At 41.2% G+C, this 19,755-nt stretch overlaps 3 protein-coding genes across 15 annotated transcripts; 2 read left to right on the forward strand and 1 right to left on the reverse strand.

The window, feature by feature from the left end:
* Positions 1-105: 105 nt before the first annotated feature.
* LOC107980890 (L-xylulose reductase-like) lies at positions 106-2,771 on the forward strand. The gene is made up of 7 exons (XM_016983913.3): positions 106-251; positions 338-767; positions 840-988; positions 1,052-1,554; positions 1,738-2,167; positions 2,242-2,390; positions 2,488-2,771. The coding sequence occupies exons 1-4, from the start codon at positions 200-202 to the stop codon at positions 1,153-1,155; spliced, it is 735 nt and encodes a 244-aa protein (XP_016839402.1). The 5' UTR covers positions 106-199; the 3' UTR covers positions 1,156-1,554; positions 1,738-2,167; positions 2,242-2,390; positions 2,488-2,771.
* On the forward strand, positions 1,752-2,171 carry LOC100114137 (L-xylulose reductase). The gene has a single exon (XM_032598065.1). The coding sequence runs from the start codon at positions 1,752-1,754 to the stop codon at positions 2,169-2,171; it is 420 nt and encodes a 139-aa protein (XP_032453956.1).
* Positions 2,195-19,187, reverse strand: Csnk1e (casein kinase 1, epsilon). 13 transcript variants are annotated; one of them, XM_031926063.2, is made up of 9 exons: positions 18,184-19,185; positions 17,981-18,091; positions 17,759-17,907; positions 16,652-16,848; positions 16,354-16,556; positions 16,017-16,284; positions 14,544-14,698; positions 8,727-8,823; positions 2,195-2,417 (listed from the first exon to the last, which is right to left on the reverse strand). In XM_031926063.2, the coding sequence occupies exons 1-9, from the start codon at positions 18,257-18,259 to the stop codon at positions 2,402-2,404; spliced, it is 1,272 nt and encodes a 423-aa protein (XP_031781923.1). In that variant the 5' UTR covers positions 18,260-19,185; the 3' UTR covers positions 2,195-2,401. The 13 variants fall into 13 exon arrangements, with proteins under 13 accessions (XP_031781923.1, XP_031781929.1, XP_016838712.1 ...); XM_016983223.3 differs by lacking the exon at positions 2,195-2,417 and adding an exon at positions 3,495-5,337; XM_031926062.2 differs by lacking the exon at positions 2,195-2,417 and adding an exon at positions 3,503-5,341 and having other exon boundaries at positions 18,184-19,187.
* Positions 19,188-19,755: the final 568 nt, after the last annotated feature.

Consider the following 19,755-nt stretch of genomic DNA (forward strand, 5'->3'; position numbering starts at 1 on the left):
ATACCTAATGTTATTGTTGTCTTTACAACATAAGCAGACAGATATGTTGAAAGCAAGATTGATCGTATCCAAGCGATTTATTGTATCAACGTTTTATCTGCAGCGTTCTGATTATTTATCAGCTTAAAACACACACCGGCAAATCAATTGCACTGCCCAGTCGTGATTGATACGCGCTTGGCGAAAGTTCCAATTCATCATGAACATAAATTTTGAAAACAAGCGCGTTCTCATAACAGGTGCTTGTCAAGGTACGTAGACAGAACAAAAACATCAATGATTTAGAAAAATAAAGTATTAAAAGTTGCAAATTTATGCAAAACTTGAATCCGTGCAGGCATCGGCAAAGAAGTTGCTCTACGCCTGTCGAAGTACAAGGCAAAGGTCGTAGCCCTGTCGAACAACAAAGAAAACTTGGTCAAACTGTCGAAAGAACAGCCCGAGATCGAGACGGTATGCGTCGACCTGCTCGACTGGAAGGCGACCCGAGCAGCTGTCGAGAGCGTTTTACCCATCGATCTGCTCGTCAATAATGCCGGTGTGTCGGTCAACGAGCACTGCTTGGAGGCGACGCCTGAAATTTTCGATCTCACCTTCGGAACGAACGTCAAGGCAATGCTCAACGTTTCCCAGGTAGTCGCGAAAAATATGATCGAACGCAAAGTGTCAGGTAGTATCGTTAACCTGTCGTCCCAGGCTTGTCGAGCTGCTTTGCTGGATCACGTTATCTACTGCGCTTCGAAAGGGGCCGTCGATATGCTGACAAAGTAAGTATATAGGATTCCATGAGACTTGGATTGCGACAATTTTCATTGTATTTATTATTTGGAAAATTTTAGGACAATGGCTCTGGAACTGGGTCCACACAATATTCGCGTGAACTCGGTGAGACCGACAGTTGTTATGACAGAACTTGGAAAGAGAGTTTGGGGAGACAGAGAAAGAGCCGATGATCTGAAGAGGAAAATTCCATTAGGTCGATTTGCAGGTAGCGATTTGAAATCATAAACAGTCTTGCAGCAAATATTATAATGTGTCGCATTTATTTCAGAGCCACACGAGGTAGTGGATGCTATAGCATTTTTGCTCAGTGAGCACAGCTCAATGACAACCGGAGCCGGACTTCCAGTCGACGGTGGATACCTGGCTGTGTAATATATTCTTAATCTCGCTCGTTAAAACGTGTTTAGTTTAATACGTATCCATAGCGTTGTTTCATGAAAATTAATAAACATATTAAAAATTTTAATTGTATCGTATAATTGCCTAATCGCCCTGTTGATCTCAATGTCGCAACGTTGAAAATTGAGTTGTCTTTATCACCATTATCTAGTGAACTTTCCACTCCCAAGCTACAATTTCTATATACATCAGTATAACGTTTTACCCCCTCCACAACTAAATATACTCCAGCCTTCCGTCATCGCGAGTGATAACTATAAACGCGAGCACTGCAGTACACTACAGTTAACATTGAAGTGCTCTCGAGATAACTTTTCAACATGAACATCAGATTCGAGGGGAAACGTATCCTTGTTACAGGAGCAGGACAAGGTATAATAATGAATATTATAACGCAATTTCATGAAACAACAAAGATTTGTTCGATCGCTGATCCACCTTACGAATGCAACAGGTTATCGCGCGTTCGTATATGTAAAGAAAGTTTTAGCGGGAAACTCTATGATCGAACAGAGCTTTCTCAAGCTTTCCTAGTTTAATTCAAAATTGTTGTAGGAATCGGAAGAGAAATGGCTCTCCGTTTGTCAAAATTCGGTGGCACAGTGATAGCTCTTTCGAAAACGAAGGAGAACCTCGACATCCTAACCAAACAAGACTCGAAGATCGAGACCCTCTGCGTAAACTTGCGAGACTGGCACGCGACCAGAAAAGCAATCAAAAGCGTTCTGCCCATCGACCTTTTGGTAAATAACGCCGGAGTAGCTTGTCTGAGGCCGTTTTTGCAAGCCACTCAGGATGACTTCGATCTGACTTTCGACGTCAATGTCAAACAGATATTGAACGTTTCGCAAATCGTCGCGGAGAATATGATCCAGAGAAAAGTCGCCGGAAGCATTGTTAATATATCGTCCCAAGCTAGCCAAGCTGCGCTCAAAGATCACGCGATATACTGCGCTTCCAAGGGAGCTTTGGACATGCTAACGAAGTAAATAATGGTTTATTCAATTTGTGATTGATTTTTCTAAAATCGATTTTTATTCAAGAATTTCTTGTTTACAGAACCATGGCACTCGAGCTCGGATCGCACAATATTCGTGTTAACACTGTGAATCCGACGGTCGTCATGACGGAGATGGGTAAACTCGGCTGGAGTGAGCCGAAAAAGGCTCAAGAGATGCTGAGTAGAATTCCACTCGGGCGATTCGCCGGTTGTGTATTCTTACTTATCTATATAACTGTATTATAAATATATAAGTGGTTAATGGCAAAAGTTTCTAATTATATGTATGCTTATACATTTTTTAGAGGTGGATGAAGTGATCGATGCTGTTGTGTTCCTTTTGAGTGACAAAAGTTCAATGACAACTGGAGCAAGTATTCCAGTCGAAGGCGGTTTTATTGCAACGTAATTTAAGAATCTCAATGTTTTATTACATACTTTTGCAAGAAATGCCAAAATATTCAGTAGTGATCATGTATTCTTATGCGAAGGTGAGATCTGAAAAGGATTATTTTTAGCTTTTTTTAAAGATCTGTCCAAGATTTAAATTATAAGTACTGCACTTTATAAATAAATATTTTTATGTTTATGACCGCGGTTTTAATAACTGTTACCAACGTTTGCTTACATCGAAATAAAAAGTATGGCATCTTCTCGTTATCTACGAAGTATACAAGACTGCTTAAACATACTTAGCTAGAATTGCATAAAAACCAGCTGTAATGATAGTATATCTAATCAATGTTACGTTGATTGATGGCAAAGTCAAAGATGTAAAGGGTGGCAATTAAAAAATAAAATATGGTAATAAGGTAAATACAGAAAAGAATTGATGATTTACATAATTTTTCGTTATATAGTATGTTAAAAGAAATAAAAATAAAAATAGATTATAACGAACAAAGATGTTATGAAAGCATAATGAGATCATGTAAAATTTATATAAATTTATTGTTCAATGAATTTTTAGTATTTTACACATATTAGAATACAGCTTTGTGAACTCGTCCCCATTGCTAAGAGATAAGATGAAAGTACCTCTATTATGTATAATTTTTGATTTTGTATATATTTTGATGTTTGAGATGGATGAAGGAGCGGGATAGTCGTGGATTAATCGTTTGAGGCAATTGAATTTTTTTTTATTTCACATCGTGTAAATTTAAGTTTACGAAATATAGTTTATTTTTACTATCAAAGGTAAAAGTAAATTGACACCATTCAATGACTTAACTCTTTATATCTAAACATTCCACTGTCAAGTAATTAAGAGTAATTTTGAATAAAATATGCACTTTTGAATGATAACTCCTTTAGTGGTTTTATCTTTTTTTATTAATATCGTTGAATAATCATCGTCATTGATCCTAACATTCACACAATATAATTTCACATATTCTTGTCGCATTGTTGTCCGCCATCCGTCATGATTTTAAACGGTTTCATCGCATCTCGAACGAAGCAATGCAACCAAGTCAGTGTTCGTCTTTTGTATGACTTTGCAAAGATTCCTGCAAAGGTGTGTAGACACGATCGACGTCGTCGATACTAAAAAAAATACTAAAAAACTTTAGCGTAAAAAAAAAATAAAATAAGCGAGAGACGAGTCCATTGAGGGGGAAGAGCGAAGTCAACCGGATGACAGAGCTTCGTTCGACTGCTTCGTAAAGTTAAGCATTTGTCTATCTATCCCATCTGTATGCTGCTGGGCTATCCCATCTGTATGCGACACAGTTAATATAAAATCTCACGACCACGCGTACGGGGACTTTTGTGTGTGTGTGTGTGTGTGTGTGTGTGTGTGTGTGTCTGTGTATGTGTATGTATGGTTCTTAATATGTTTTTCACAATGATTTGTATTTTTTTTCACCTTTTTCTCATCGTTCCTTTGCACGAGCGCTAGCTGCGGGAGCAATGAAATGCGATTATATTAACAGCTGAAGCGCGCGCTTGTAAACCACGTATAAGCGAAAAATTCTCGTCGAAACGCGTACGTATAAGTATATATAGGGTAGCTCTCTTTCTTCGCATATAGTTTTACTCCTCTTTCTCAGTACTTTTAATTCATTTCATTTTGTTTTGTTTTATACAATAGTTATCATTTTGTTTTCATTTGCGCTCAGGTTCGGTATGTGTACACTCGGAAAAAAATTATACATAGCTTCTGCCGCTCTCTCTTTTTACTCGAAAAGCCTAGACTTACATCCTTGACTCTCACTCTCGTTTTTTCGAAATGTATCATTTGGAAGCGCGTAAAAATCTATAAAAAGACGGAGGAATTTCTCCCGCTATAATCGCTGATGTCGCTAGTCGCGCGCGTCGCCGTTTCTACAAGAATTTTCCAGCGGCATCGCCGAGGCATTCGCCCCATTCTCTCGCTCTCGTTTGTTCATTCTTTTGCTCATACATATACTTAGACATCGTTCCCTTCGTTCACGCGATTTCAGTCACACGTATAATATGTATGCACGCAGGCAGTTCCAGCCACTCGCTCACCTTACCGGCTCTCTTCCTCAAGATACACACACGTGCACCAAGCGATGCCTCGCCAGCTGAATCGTTTTACACAATAATTTTCTTGTATTAGTTTTTGTTTCTCGTATAAAAAAGAAGAGTTAAAACGGGGGGGGGGGGGGGGAGGACGCGAGATAGCCAGAGCCGAGGAGCAGAGTAATCGCTGGTTCGCGCCGCATGTACAGTGATTCCTTGTTTTTGTTCTTAAATTCAATTCGTTAAATTTCATCATCGAAGCGGTATACACGCTGTTCTCTCAGCAGAACTGCCCTATCCGTATTTTTTTTTATCACCTAACTATTTATATATTTATATTCATAAATTTATATTTATATTCATATGTATATGGATATCTTTCCGTAGGCGTGCTAGTTAAAGAGTCGCACTGTCGGGGCACTGTCCGTCCGGTCGAGCTAGCGAGGAGCTTTTTAGTATTATGACTCGAGTGTCCTTTGCTCCCTCGCTCTCTTCTCTCTCTCCGCCTGTGTGTATGTTTCTCTCCCTCTTTACTTGCGGCCGTATCGATTATTTCCCTGCTGATTCTGCTGCTGTTGGGGCTGCTGCTGCTGGCTTACTTGTTGTGCTGAACGCTTGCCCGCCTGGCCGCCAGGGTGGGTACTACCATTGCCGTCGCATTGGCGCTTCCAAAACAAAAGACACAGAAAATAGCGACATTAGCGCGCCACCGAGGAGTCGTCAATCTGACAATCTGCTCGAAAAATTTTACACTTTGCCGCGCGCGTCTCCTTTATTCTACATTTCTTATATACGACGTCCAGATGCTATTTGGGTTTTCTCAATTTTAATTGGTGTTATTCACTCGCGTGTAAAATGAGTTTACTCAGCAATTGCACTTACGATTACACTTTAATAGTAAGTAACTCGATCAACTAGTCATGTATAATATATGTATACACACACAAAACCGAAAATAAAAAATCAATGAATAGGAGAAGCCTTTATTTCAGTGCAGCAATCAAGCTTAGAAATTATTGTCTCCTTGTATTGTTTACACTTGATTCTAATATTGTATAATATACATATATATATATAACAAAGTAAAAATTGTAATTAATAATTTATGCTATACTTTTAAAGAATTAGTCTTTCCCATGCAGACTAAAAATAGCATCCACAGACCCGGTCAATAAGAAAAAAAATCAATTTTTCGCCAAATGTCAGATTTCAACTGCACATTGAACGGTATCAATTGAGCTCTTATATCCTAAGAATCATATTCTCTTCCCACTCGACACTGCCCACTTTGCACATTTCACGAGTCCTATATAAAAGCTCTCTATATTCGATCATGTCGAATATATAAAAAGAAGAAAATATACGAAAGATCGTCAATGGTATGCTGGGCTATTAAAACTAGATCATTACTTGGGATATGCTCGCGGGAAATGATTACCGTACAATCAATTATCTACTCATATTCACTAATAGAACGCATCGTTAGAAGAAGACTTATCAATTAATTCGTGATGAGAAGTATTATAATAATAATAATAATAATAATAATAATAATAATAATAATAATCATAAGCACTTCATTATTACAGGCAGTCTCCGTAGCCGAGTCGTTAACATATAGTTAAGTTTATAAATAAAAAAGTTCTTTTTTTCAATTTTTACATACTCTACGAATCTAGCCTTAAACCGTATAGGTACATCCTTATACTTGTAACAAGAAAAAAAAGATTACTCTTAAAAAAAATCGATAAACGTACACAAAGAGGAATAAAAAAAGAACGAGCCTTTGCACACTCTCGGCTCAGAATTTGTTTTATACAATTACATATAGTTCATAGTCTATCGACTGCGCGGAGTAAGTCACACGTAAAAAAAAAGAAAATTGCACACGCGCGCGCGCCCCGGGCATACGAGAAGGCAGAATCGAGGAGGTTCACTCCTTTTGGCTGCACAAGCACACATCTGTGAAAGACATCCCAGCTCTCTCCCTCTTTCTTTCTCACTCTCTCTTTCTCTGTCTATACCGTGGCACAGGAACACGTGATTCTCGCTCTATGTACGCCTGTTTGCCTACACACAATTTCGTTTTCTTTTTTCATAATCTCTGCCCTCTTTCTCTCTCACGTCGGTTTTGCACGTCGTGCGTGTATGTGTGATTTTGCGATAGCTAGCACGCGGCGAGTGCGCGTGCCTACTTTAGCCCGTTAGATTTCGGCCTACCTGAAAAATCAACGGAAAAACACACAAAAAGTTTTTTTTAATTGACAAAAATGTTCTCGCTCTCTTGCACTTCCTTCCTTGGATGGAGACGCAGAGGGAGATTTTTTTGTTTTGTTAATAAAAATAAAAAGAAAGAAAGAAATAAGAGTTAAAGTGTTGACCAGCGTATATGAGACAGATTACACCTTTTACATAGTTATTTATTGAAGAGAGAAAAAGACTTTTTAGAAAAAATACAAGTGTGAGATAGAGACAATAAAGCAAAGAACCAAATCCCGGCGGGGAATTTATCGGTAACACCGTAAGCAGCAACCTTGCATGCACAAAGTAATGCCAGTGACGAACTGACTCTATGTTTGCTTTGAATTATCAAAAAATTTCCTCGCGACTGTTAGCTTCAAAGCAAATAATTAATTACTATTGTTTTATATAGATTGGACAAGAATTCGATTTGAGAAGTATTCTAACATAACCGTGTGCACATGCACGAGAATTACGTATATCGTTGTTAATGAGCATACGTATTGTAAATCGGGTTATGAAAAGAATGACGCGTCTCCCTTTATTATTAAGCAATATTCACTGATATAATTAATTTACAATCACATGGATACTGTTAGATCAACTTGACCGAGAATGTATAATATCAACGATGCCACAACAGTTTCCAATATAGAGGGTATTCTATTGAAGGCTATATTCACAACTTTACATGACAATATGATAAAGCTTTCTTCTTCTTCTCGAATAAAATTTACAAGAACTTCAATAGAACACTCGAATGAAAGTAGAAACACCTTACAAGCAGCCAGAAAACGCAAAGAACATGTACCCAATTCGTAAATATTGGAAAGCAATATTTACAAATCCGTGCACCGCGTGGAGGAGAATCGAGGATAACTATGCCACGGTATATATGTATATTGTATCTAATATCTATTTAAAAATCCAGATTCACTAAGCTGAGCAGCTATTGCAAGTGTTCAACGTCAATTTAAGAATTTTAAGATAAATATTTTCTTGTGTACTAAGGCTATACACTGCAATAGCTGCGAGTGTTGTTCTGTCTACTTTAATCTTGTTGTGCAAAAGTGAACAGTTACGTAAAATTTACTGATTATAACTGACTAGGAGACACATACTTCTAGGAAAATCCCAAGTTTAAATATTTTAATTTGTTGAAAAATAAGTGAATTGACTATAGAAGCAGATATAAGTGTTGTACACACTAACTATTCACTGCGGATTTCGTTTACTTTTCTTATGTCACTTTCACACGTTTTAAAGTTAGAACGAAAACTTTTCTCATTCACATCATAAACAAACTTACACCAACACCATAAACTATCATTATCTTTCAGACCGTTTCTCGTATCTTTGAATTTTAACGGTTATTCTTTTTACAAACTACGACTAGTAACCTAATAATATGGTGATGAATTATCTTAGTAAGCATAGTGATGAAACGTAACAAATATGAATAAATTGATACTGACTTGATGAAAAAGTTCGATGCTCGTGCAAAAATACTCACTCAGTTTGAAATAAGTAATTAAAGAAGACACATATATAGGCACGAGTATCGAACTTGAAAACTAAAGCTTCGTCTACTTAAGGCGCATTTAAATCAAGTTTATTCAAACGATTATGTTGGGAAAGTCAGTTATAATCCTTGAAAACACATCTATCGTTTAAAGGAATATCACCTCGCGATACCTTAAACAGACGAGAGCTTGGGCTAATTAGCGACCAGTGCAGTGTGAGAAAAGAGTGTTCGCGGAGCACTATTCTGCTCATTGCGTGTTGTGAAGGTAATTAGGTATAAGCAACTCACTTGGACTTGGGTGGAATTTCACCGGCGGCTGCCGCTGCGTTACCGCGATGCGTCAGTCTGACGCTGACCCTTCGCTCCTGGCCGACTGCGCCCGGCACTGAAAGACATCATCAGAAAATTCGTGTGAGACGACGATAGACAGGGCTCGCTCGCTTCGTTTGTTGCATGCCAAGAGGCATTAAACGGAAAAAAGAGAGCGCACACTTTTTTTTTTTTTTTTTGTTTTACTCTGGTCGACGAAAGATTTCCTCGCTGAATTATCCTTATACGCCTTTTGCCATATAATTATGCGCTATCGTTGCGTGTGCTAATTGTTTCAGATAAGTCAGTAAGAATACCTTTACGTTAGGTTAATAATTAGTGTATATAAAGCAATTGGGTATTTTGAAATCGCAACGTTTGTACCTGTTCGTATAAGTGTACTTCTTAGCGATTAGTTTTTAAAAGTCACGGCAGCGTGTACAATTTGATACGTTAATCTCGTGGCAGAGAAATTTTGTTATGAAGTAGTAGATCAACGCATCGCCTTACGACACAAAACACAGTAGAATACATACACTTAAGAACGTCTAATGATACAGTTTGTTATTAAAGCTCTCTCAAGGTGTAAAACAGTCATAAAATTTTACATGATCTACGATGCACAATACTGAAAAATAAACAGCAAAATTTCTCTCTACGTGTACAATAGTCTGAAACTTTTTTACAACAGCCAATAAAATACCCAATTTCGATGTTTTCACAGAAGTTTTCGGAAAGAGGAAGAGTCACTGAAAGCATTTATGGCGATTAGATATATTTGTGTGTGAATTTTAAACATGTATTGAAGTTTTGCTCACATTATACTAACGAATTCGCTTTTTACTCAAGAGAAAGTACAATTCAAAGCACAACATATTTAAAAACCATTTAGTAGACACAGTATTTTGATGATGAATGAAAAAAGAATATGTAACAAAATATGTAACAAAAAGAAAGGAAAAATAAAAAGAGAGATTACTAAGGACACTCAAAAGAATATAAAGACAGTGCTGAAAATACGTTGTATATAATACCCACCATGATTTACCCCACACCACTTAAAAAATGCAATAATGTTGGCACTAGCGTGTAACGAGCTTCCGTTGCTGACATTACAAATGTATGATTAACTTGATGTATATTCTAAGTCCAAAAATTTAACTTTCACTTTTTTCAAACGAAAACAAAATTAAAATTAATTTATTGTCTCGTCGTCCCAAAACACAAGATTATTATTATTCAATGTATTATTCAAGAAATTATTATTATTTGATTATTATTCAAGACATGTATGTAAGTTTGCAAGAAAATTAAACAGTTGCATTGAGAACTCATTTCATCAAGAGCGATTGAATCATTTTACAGATAAAATCAGTCTCTTTCAACAAATCTTACAGTGTGAGGACGACGGCAAGGACGATCTTTCACGCTTGGCCATTGAAATGGAAAAATTAACGAAAAATGCAAATAGAAGTCGTAACCGAATAAGCTGGACAGTATGAATGTTAATGCAAAAAATGAGGTGCCATGTATGAGACAAATGTACAAATATATGCGATGCTTTATAGATTTTGACACAGCAATAATTTAACAGCAAAATTCAGTACAAATGTAAACAGTAACAATGAAAAACAAATAGGCCTCCGGTTCGTCCAAGATTAAACCAATGTTTACCGGCAACGTATAATATAACACCTTTCACATATGTGCACGATAACACCTATGATAAAGGTAAAAAAATAAACAAAATTAAATAAGGATAACAATACTGCGAAGCAAATAAATGTACAAAATGGAATTTCGAAGGAACCGGCTAGGCCTTATACTCAATCGCGAGGGTTTTTCCATTCAAGCCAAGTGAGAGAGAAAATTTTGATATGCTTCGGGATCCCGAAAGTGCATTAAAACGAGTGGTGTGAATAAATAAAAAATAGGCCAGTCCTTGAATGGAAAAACATTTATTTCTACTTTCTTCTCAGCATCATTATATAGAACAGGCTATATTTGTTTACGTGATTACAATAGACGTGTGTGAGTGGCACAAAGAAGAATGCATAATCGGAGGGAGGAGAAAATTATTAAAATAACTGTAAAGTTAAGTGAAGGAAAAATTGAATAAATGAAAAAAAAATTAAAAACAAAATAAAGAAAAACAAAATAATAGCGTAATAATACGCGTACGTAAGAGGCGAACAGGTCACGATGATAGTCTTTAGAATTGACGACGACAATAGACCATAACACAAGCCAACCCTGAAGTGTTACAAGTTTCTCCTCTGTCCGAACGCGCGACGTTTCGAACGAGCGCAGCAGCACCATGGCCTCCTCTCCATTGTTATTATTATTATTATTATTATTATTATTATTATTAGTAGTAGTAGTAGTAGTAGTTATAGTTATCGTTAAGACTTATACAAAAATATTCGGTGTATAACGGTATACGTGTCATATAAATCTCTAAGGTTAAATCTTACCCCTACATAGAACGTTAGTCGTTCGATATGACACATGATTCTTATCTTAAAAAGTAGTGTGATGAAACGAAAGGACGCGCGTGTAAGCGCTCGTTCGAAATGGGCGTCCAGCCTTCGACCAGACTCATTCAGTTCTCGAAGGGTATGCGTGAGCTCGAGCGAGATGACAATAGCTCAAAGAGAAACCAAAATAAGTCTTGGATGAAATGAAGCATGCGTGGACTATTGTGTCTCTATCTAAACTTTGGTAAAAATTGAACGCCACCTCGTGCGTCTCGTTTATCCTCGTTTCGCAATATATCGCGTGTGATTTCTCTTCGTACGCGTTGCCTCTCTCGGCTCGCGCGTTCGATTTACCTCTATCTTTTTCTCTTTTTCTCTCTATCTCTATCTCGCATACACATACATATATATACACAAACACATACACACACACTCTTTTGTAGGCAAATGTAGTTTTTTTCTCCTCTGTACATCCACAAAGAACACAGAAATCAAGGCTCGAGCGAATAACAAACGAACCCTGATTCACGAGAAAAATCACTGGTGAACGAGAGGTTTAAAGAGCTCGGTTCGGTTTATGTGCGAACGACTGATCAATGGAGCGCATACGGTTGATGATGTGATTGTCAAAACTGATGCAAGAGATGATCGTGAAAGAAGCCGTATAAACTTGGAGAGAAATGTTAGTTGTTTTCGTCAAGACAAATAAATTTAAAATATTATCAAACGAATAATTAAGTAGTAATAATAATACATTAGCGTTGGCTGCTATGACCAGCTCTTGCCTGATTCGAACTCGTGCAAATGACGATAGAAAAAAAATTCGAGTGAGCGAATATTTTCTTTGCAACATTATGTGCTTCTAAACCACAAAAATAAGGTATACACTAACGAATTTACATTCACAACTCTTTTTGACAATTAAAATCGATTTTAAAAATAACAAACCAATTAATGAGATCGATGTCATATTTATCTAAAAGCGACCGTGCGAAATAATTAAATATATCGTAGTAAAAAAGAAGCGTTAAAATAAAACTGGGATAAAAGTTGCATTGTCCTCGCGTTCATCAGTCTATCATGGTTTACAGTCAGTCTGTAATATTCGATTTAAGAGCTACACGGTAGATATATAATTGACTGAGTAGTAGTGTCGCGTTCAGAAGTTCAACTTAAAAAAATCCAGACTCATGAACAAAAACGCATCGCCGACGTGCCCCTCCGGTAAAAGTTTCTTTCGGAAGTACTCTCCGCTACAGCCATTTGCCTCGCTGATCAATTAAAGATCTAAGCCAAGTGCATATCTGCGAACAAGACACGCGAGATGGACGACGCAGAGGTAATAAATCCTTTCTTCAAAGCGCGAAAACAAACAGCAAGCGAGGCGTCTCCTCTCGCGCGTTCTGCCCACATTTGGGTTATCCTTTTCAGCGCATCGCAAACATAAGAGTGTACGACGACGGATGACGAGTCGCGAGCCTCACGCAGACGTAACAATGACACGTAAAAAGTATTAAAACTAACCGCCAACGCAGGATATGAAAACCATCATTATCATCTAATAACTAATCGTGAAACTAAAAAATCATAGTGTGTATAACTTTAACGTAATTAATTGTATAGCGGCGTAAATGATTAGAGTTAGTCGGACTGTGTAGCCTTAGTTGGGACATCACAAAACGGTTGGTGATCAAGAGGTGTACGGTAAAATATATCTCCGGGCTCGCTCTCCTCCTCGCGGGCGCAGAGAGAAGAACAAACAGCACACGCCCGTCTGCAGCAGGTCGGGGGAGCGAGACCGCGGCAGTGGTTGTTGCTCAGATGCAGATGCAAACAAAGATGTCGAGCAATATGCCCTTAATGATGTCGAGCTTGCCCTGGGGCTTAGAGTGGCCGAGCGAGTCGCTTGAGTTGGTGCTGTGGCTCAGCGCATCGAGGTCGACCTTCTTGATCCAGCCGAGGCAACGCTCCCAGCTCTCTCCGCAGTCTTCCGGCTGGTTCTTCTCCGTCAGGATCTGTTGATGTTGTTGTTGCTTCTGGAGTCTACCGAGTTGGCTGATGGAGTAACCGATTTCGAGGCTGTCCTTGTTGCCGCCGCTGTTCGTGGTGGCGGTGAAGCTGGGCTCGCGTTGTAGGCAAGGCATCTGCTCGAGCCCCTCAGCCTGGCTCGAGGTTTTGCCAAAAAAATCAAGCTCCTTCCTAGTGGTGCTCGGTGCTTGGCGCAGCTGTTGTCCTCCCTCGTCGCGCTTCGGGAGCTGCTGCTGGCTCCGGTTGCGGTCTTTGGCTAAAAAATTGAGGCTACGCCCGATCCTCTGAAAAATGCTGGGTCGCGCTCCGCTGCTCTTGCCAGCCTTATGGCCAGCGCTCGAGTCCAGGCTCTGATGTTTGGCGTGGAACGGCACTAGTCTTGGCGGTCGCTCATCCGGCAGTAGATCAAGACTACGAGCATCCGCGGCTGGGGGTGGAGGTAGTCCAGGGAGACAGCTCTTCTCAGCCAGAGATTCTAGACTGCGATGGCTCTTCTCCTTGCTGCGGAATGAGAGGTTGCGACGTCTGAGTTGCGAGGCCTCCTGCAGAAGCTCGCTGCTACTCTTGCGAAAGATCTCGCCCTCCTTCTCGGTGAACTCGACGTTACCAGAACGTGGCCTCGGTTGACGTCTCGAGCTTCCATCCAGAGTCTGGCTACTAAAGCAGTTCATGGTGCTGCTGGAGGGCGCGGGCAAGGTAGCTGAGGCGCCGGGTTCATCCCTCTTGGGTTCCCTGGTTTCGTCGAGACCGAGACCGAGCAGTTCGCGGTCTAGCTCTTTCTCAGTTTTATGCCCATGAAAAAAATAACTCTGCTTGTCGTGCTGGCGGGGCTCCGGATCGGCCGGCCTGACCTGCTGTTGCTGCTGCTGCTCCTGATAGCGCTCGTCGCCGGCTCCGCGACTCGGACCGTATTCGCGGTGCTGCTGCTGCTGGCCCAGGCTCGTTAGGTAGAGGGAGCGACCGGCGGACTTGAAGGTGCTAAACTGACAGGAGGCTCCCGGGTGCTGCTGTTGGGATACGCTCGCGCTCGCGCTAGTAACGTTAGGTGGCGGTGGCTGCTCGCGGTGGCTGCCCAGCCCGAGGCTCGCGAGATAGAGGCTGCGCACGTCGGCGGACTTGCACGCGCTACACTGGCACGAGCCGGGGGCAGCTGCTGCTGCTGCTGTGTGCGATGTGGCTGCGGCTGCGGCGGCCCCCGGCTCACCACCAGCGTTTACAACGGTCGGATGCTGCTGCGGCGACTGCGGCTGCGGCTGCAACTCTTGGTCGTACAAGTGTGGTAGTATTTTACCTTGGAGCTCGCCTTTGTCCTGATTGTCGATCTGCTCGGCGCGCGCCTCTATGCTGTCGAACTTGTTCTGTTGTCTGCGGCCCGAGCTGCCGACCACCGTCGTCGAGACGACTCCGGCTCCTGATGCGTTCGCCAGGCACTGGCGCGTGTACGGCCTGAAACTTGCGAGGTCAGCTCACTTACGCTCTTGCTCTCTCATTTTAATTTTTATCATTTCTCTCTTTTTTTTATATTTTTTATTTTCTCTTTTGCTTACAGACTATATGCAGCAATAGTAAAGAATGCGCTATCATGCGCGCGCGCGTGTGAGCTCGATGATGATTAATAAAATCGTGGGAAAGTTGCTTGTTTCTATTTTTCAAACCGCGAGACGTAATTCGAAAAACTCAAAGGGCATGTATTCGTCGTCGTCGTCGATGATGATGATGGTGGTGATGATAAAGGAGTATATTTTTTATAAAAGAGGTATAAACAAAACAGTAAAAGGCGGATTGCATCCCCGTGGGTTCGAGACAGTTCATCCTGTAGGTGAAAAAATGCATGAAAAAAATGAAAAATGCTTTTCTGGTATAAACAATCTTTTTATCTTTATCTCCTTAAACGCTTTGTTACAATACACACAATTTGTGAAACGCGGCTTGTCTATGCTTCAAGTAAAAACAACTAGGTAAATTAGTTAATAGTACGAAATCAACGGTATTCATGTTAATGATGTTATGACAAAATCGTTAGCTTAATTATTTCTATATACTACAATTCTTCAGTCGGAAAACATATAGAACATAAGATAAAACATGTATAGTGTAATCTTAAAACTCGAATTAGTTTGTGTATACAAATGCAGCGAAAAATAAAAAAATTGTTGGAAAGAAAAGGATAGAATAAAAGATTAAGTCAAGTATGATGAAAACAAGAAGCGAAGATTTTTTTATAGCGAAATAATGCTCAGTCAGTCGTAGGACATGGTAAAATTCGTGTAAGTGTCCCGGGTGGGAAATCAAACCGTCGGTCCTCTCCATTGAAATACAGTGTTTAGTGATAAAGAAACAAAGCTAAAAGAACAAAATGTGTTGGAAGATACTCATCTCACTATTGGCACATTACTTTCTAGCTTCTATAAACGCGCCGGCATTTTCATTCGGCCGATTCATTGACCCAGGCCGCCGAGAATAGAGTGCGCTCATGGCAATAAGATGACCAAACTATTTATAAACACGCAAGGGACGTTCGTTGCAGGGAACGCTCGTCGTGGCTTTCCTGCTGATTTTATTGCATCATCAAGATCTGAGGCGCATCGAGAAAAGCTCCACACACGCGCACACACTTTCTCTATCTTTTGCTCACTCGTTCGCTTACTCTTTCTCTTGTATCTTTCGCTCTTGGCCTGGCACTCACTCAAGCTCTCTCTTCCGTTTTCTCTACCTCTCACTCACTCTCGAGCAGATTTACCGCGAGGCGAGATGCAATACTGACCTCGATCGGTGCTCCTGATCGTTGTTGGTCCCCGAGGGTTGCGTCGCCGGGTTGTTGGTCGGCTGTGAGTGCGCCGCCGCCTGTTGCGCCGACGGCAGGGCTGGCTGCCTCGCGTTACCAAACTTCAGCATGTTCCAGTCGAACACGTAGTCGTACGTGAAACCCTGATTGTGGAATAGGGTCCGGAACATGTGTCGCAGGTAAGTGTAGTCGGGCTTCTGCTCGAACCGCAGTTCTTTGCAGTACTTGAGGTATGTCGCGAACTCCACTGTAATCATTTTCGTATTTTAATGCTCGTTTATTTTTTTCAGTCAATTATTGCTAATAGTTGTCTTACTTGGATAGCCTTTGCACAGCTCCTCGATAGGAGTGGACATTTTCTTTTCCGAGATACGCTCGTACTTTTGCCTCTTGGTCACTGCTTTCAGACCTTGCCACGGGAGACTACCTCGGTTGAAGTACATAAGTACGTATCCTAGCGACTCAAGATCGTCTCTTCGCGACTGTTCAACTCCAAGATGTGTGTTTACGCTTGCATATCTGTCGACATACCGCGAGTGTTATGTTAGTCTCATCAAGAACATCGACTGTAGACATCACAGTATAATTGCCAAAAAATAAAATGCTTATTTTACCTCGCTGTACCGGTAAGATTTTTATTTTCCCGGTAAGGTATGTGCTTGTTGGTTCGCCCATCGCGATATTTTTTCGCCAGTCCAAAGTCTATAATGTACACAAGATTGCCTTTCTTTCCCAGCCCCATCAGGAAGTTGTCTGGTTTGATATCCCGATGGATGAAATTCCGACTATGTATGTAGTCTGTTCTACTTAACTACAAAACAAACAAAGTCTTAGAACTGAGAAAATGTGTTGGCAAAGGGAATGGTTAGCGTGGTGATAAATTTCAAAGAAGCAACATTCAATTTAAAATGTTAATGATCAAATGAGCACAAAAATGTTTGTATCTATAATGTCCGCTCTTAGATATGACTTATATATGCTGTCATGACGCATCTTTTGAGGTCAATAACTGTGGTAATTGGAGATAATAAGTTAAAGTACAGTTTTCAAATAACAAACATTGTGTGGTTGTGTTTATATAAATGAGCTTTTGAGAGGTAAAAATAGAATTATTATTTTCATACTCTACCTGAAATGCATGATTATATGCCTTCACAATTGCAACACAATTATGTATAGGCAAAAGTTTGTAATGAACACAAAAAGGAGTATGGGTAAAGTTATGTGAACTGTGAGTGTGAATGAACAAGTCACTTTTTATTGATATGTATTATTCAATGATTCCATCAGCATGTCCAAATTGTTAAATAAAAAATATTATGAATCACCGTGACTCGTATATCACGCAAGTGTCTTGAATTGCCAACAACCTCGCCACACAGTAAGAAAGCCGAGTATAATATCAACAGTTAAACTCGAATAAATAGTATCATTGAAGCTGATAAAGACCCGTAGTGAAATGATGATTAATGTACTGATTGGAGCTGGAGAAACAAAAAATGCTTTGGATTGTCAAAAGCCACTTCTAGCATTTTCCCCAAAAACAATAAAAAGCAAAAGCAGTAGTATGACCCACTTGGAAACTACTGCAAGTGGAGCAAACAGTGTTATAAAATTACACCTGCTCCAAAGCTTCACTGTTTTTCAAAGCACTCATTGCCCAAAGCATACACACAGAAGACATGCTCAGAGAGAACATTGAAAAGAAAAAGCCAACTTACCAGCTGATCGGCGAGCAGCAGAACAGTCTTAAGGGAGAAGCGCCGAGAACAGAAGTTGAACAGATCCTCCAGCGACGGACCCAGGAGTTCCATCACCATTACATTGTAGTCACCCTCTGTTCCGCACCATTTTATCATGGGTATGCCAACTGCACAGAGACAAAGCAACATTAGTACACTGGTGAATAGGCAGCACGAGGCGCAGACAGACGGTCAACTCACCTCCACACTTCATCATCTGGTAGAACCTGGACTCGATGTGGAGCTGGGGATGCCTGGTCTTGATGCATTCCAGCTTGATGGCGACTTCCTCACCAGTGGAGATGTTGGTTCCTGGAAAGGCAGAAGAGTAGAGGGTAGTGGGAGATAAGGGAAAATCGCGCGCTAAAAAAAGGGAGAACGAACGGCGTGGGAGCTGCTCTCACCTAGGTAAATGTCGCCGAAGGAGCCGCTGCCGATCTTGCGGCCAAGCCGGTACTTGTTGCCGACGCGCAGCTCCATCGTCGGTCGGGCTGCAGGGCTGGTGAGTCCGGGCGGTGCTGGTGCTGCTCGAGGTAGCTCGGCTGCGCTCGCTGCTTCGGCTTGGGGGCCTGCAGTGGCAGCAACGGGAGCTTGGCTCGTCGTGGTTAGGCGAGGCCGCGAGGGGGGGCCTAGAGCTCCATCGTGGACTCGCTCGCGCTGCTCTCTTCGCGGGCCGCTCTGGCGCGTCTCGGGCTTGCGGCTCTCTCTGCGTGTACCTCGGGCTCTCGGGCTCCCTTCACTCGGGCTGCTCTGCTCGTCGTCGTCGTCGGCAGTTGGAGGAGGATGTGGTGTGCGGCTGCCCTGGGGCCTGCAACTCCTTCTCTCTCGTCGACACACTCGAGGCTGCTGCCTGCTGATGGCTCTCGCTCGCTGCAGCAGCAGCTATGCGGGACGAGAGGAACGAGGACGAAGGTGGCGCTGCTGGCGCTGCTGTCGCTGCTGTTCGAGTCTTCGAGTCGAGCAGAGGAAGAGAGAGAGAGAGAGAGAGACAGAGGAAGAGAGAGAGAGAGAGAGAGAGACAGAGAAGCTTGTGTGTGTATGCGCATACAGCTGTCTGTCTTTCTCTTTCTCTCTGCACTGGGCAGAGTGTGGCTGCAGCCGCGGCTGTTCCTGTTGTGTTGTGCGTTCGTCGCGATGACACACGCAGCAAGTACACACGGACGGGGACGACGGGCTTTGGCCGCCGCCGCTGCTGCTGCCGCGAGTTTCGCTTTTGGAGTAGTCGACTGTGTCACCCTGTTGCCAGATCTCTCGCACTCGCGGCCTCGCGCTGCGCTGCGGGCTGCTTGCTTGCGCTGTTGCTATCTCTCTCTTTTCTCCTCGCTTGTTTCACCCTTTCTCTTTCGCTCCACGACACTTCGACCACTTAAAAATTGGACTTCTTTACATCATCGCGCGCAGCGCACTCTCTTTCTCTCGCGCACCTTTGTTTACGCTTTCAGGCCCCCTCCCCCACTCCAGCCTGCATGATCACATATTTTGGTATAAAAAAAATACTAGTCAACGTATTTTTAATAGCGCATTACCATTACACTCGTAGTCCTGATTGCCCACCCTCCATTTTTTTTTTATGAAAAATCAAAAAGTAAATCGTCACCGATTTACTAATATTGCAATTTCGATATCTTGGTAAATAAAGCTTCTTTAGAATTGCACAGAGTGCTAATAAATGGCACCTATCTTGATTGCAATAAAGTATTTTATTGCGTACCTATATACTTAAGTATTTAGTTGAAAAATCAACACGGTTCCATAAGCGAATAAACGTGCGCGCCAAGTTCAAAAATCGATTAACTTACGTCGATTACTTCAATTAATTTTTAATAAAAAAATTAAACTTATAAATAATAAATATCTTATAATAACAATTGCTACTACTACTAATTTATGGTTGGCAACGATTATATACGTTTAGGGGTGTTAGTCGTTAGATCACTGATAACGATACATATAGGTATACGCTGTTAAAATTGTGA

Source organism: Nasonia vitripennis, chromosome 3 (genome assembly GCF_009193385.2).
Source record: "Nasonia vitripennis strain AsymCx chromosome 3, Nvit_psr_1.1, whole genome shotgun sequence".
Taxonomy (NCBI): domain Eukaryota; kingdom Metazoa; phylum Arthropoda; class Insecta; order Hymenoptera; family Pteromalidae; genus Nasonia; species Nasonia vitripennis.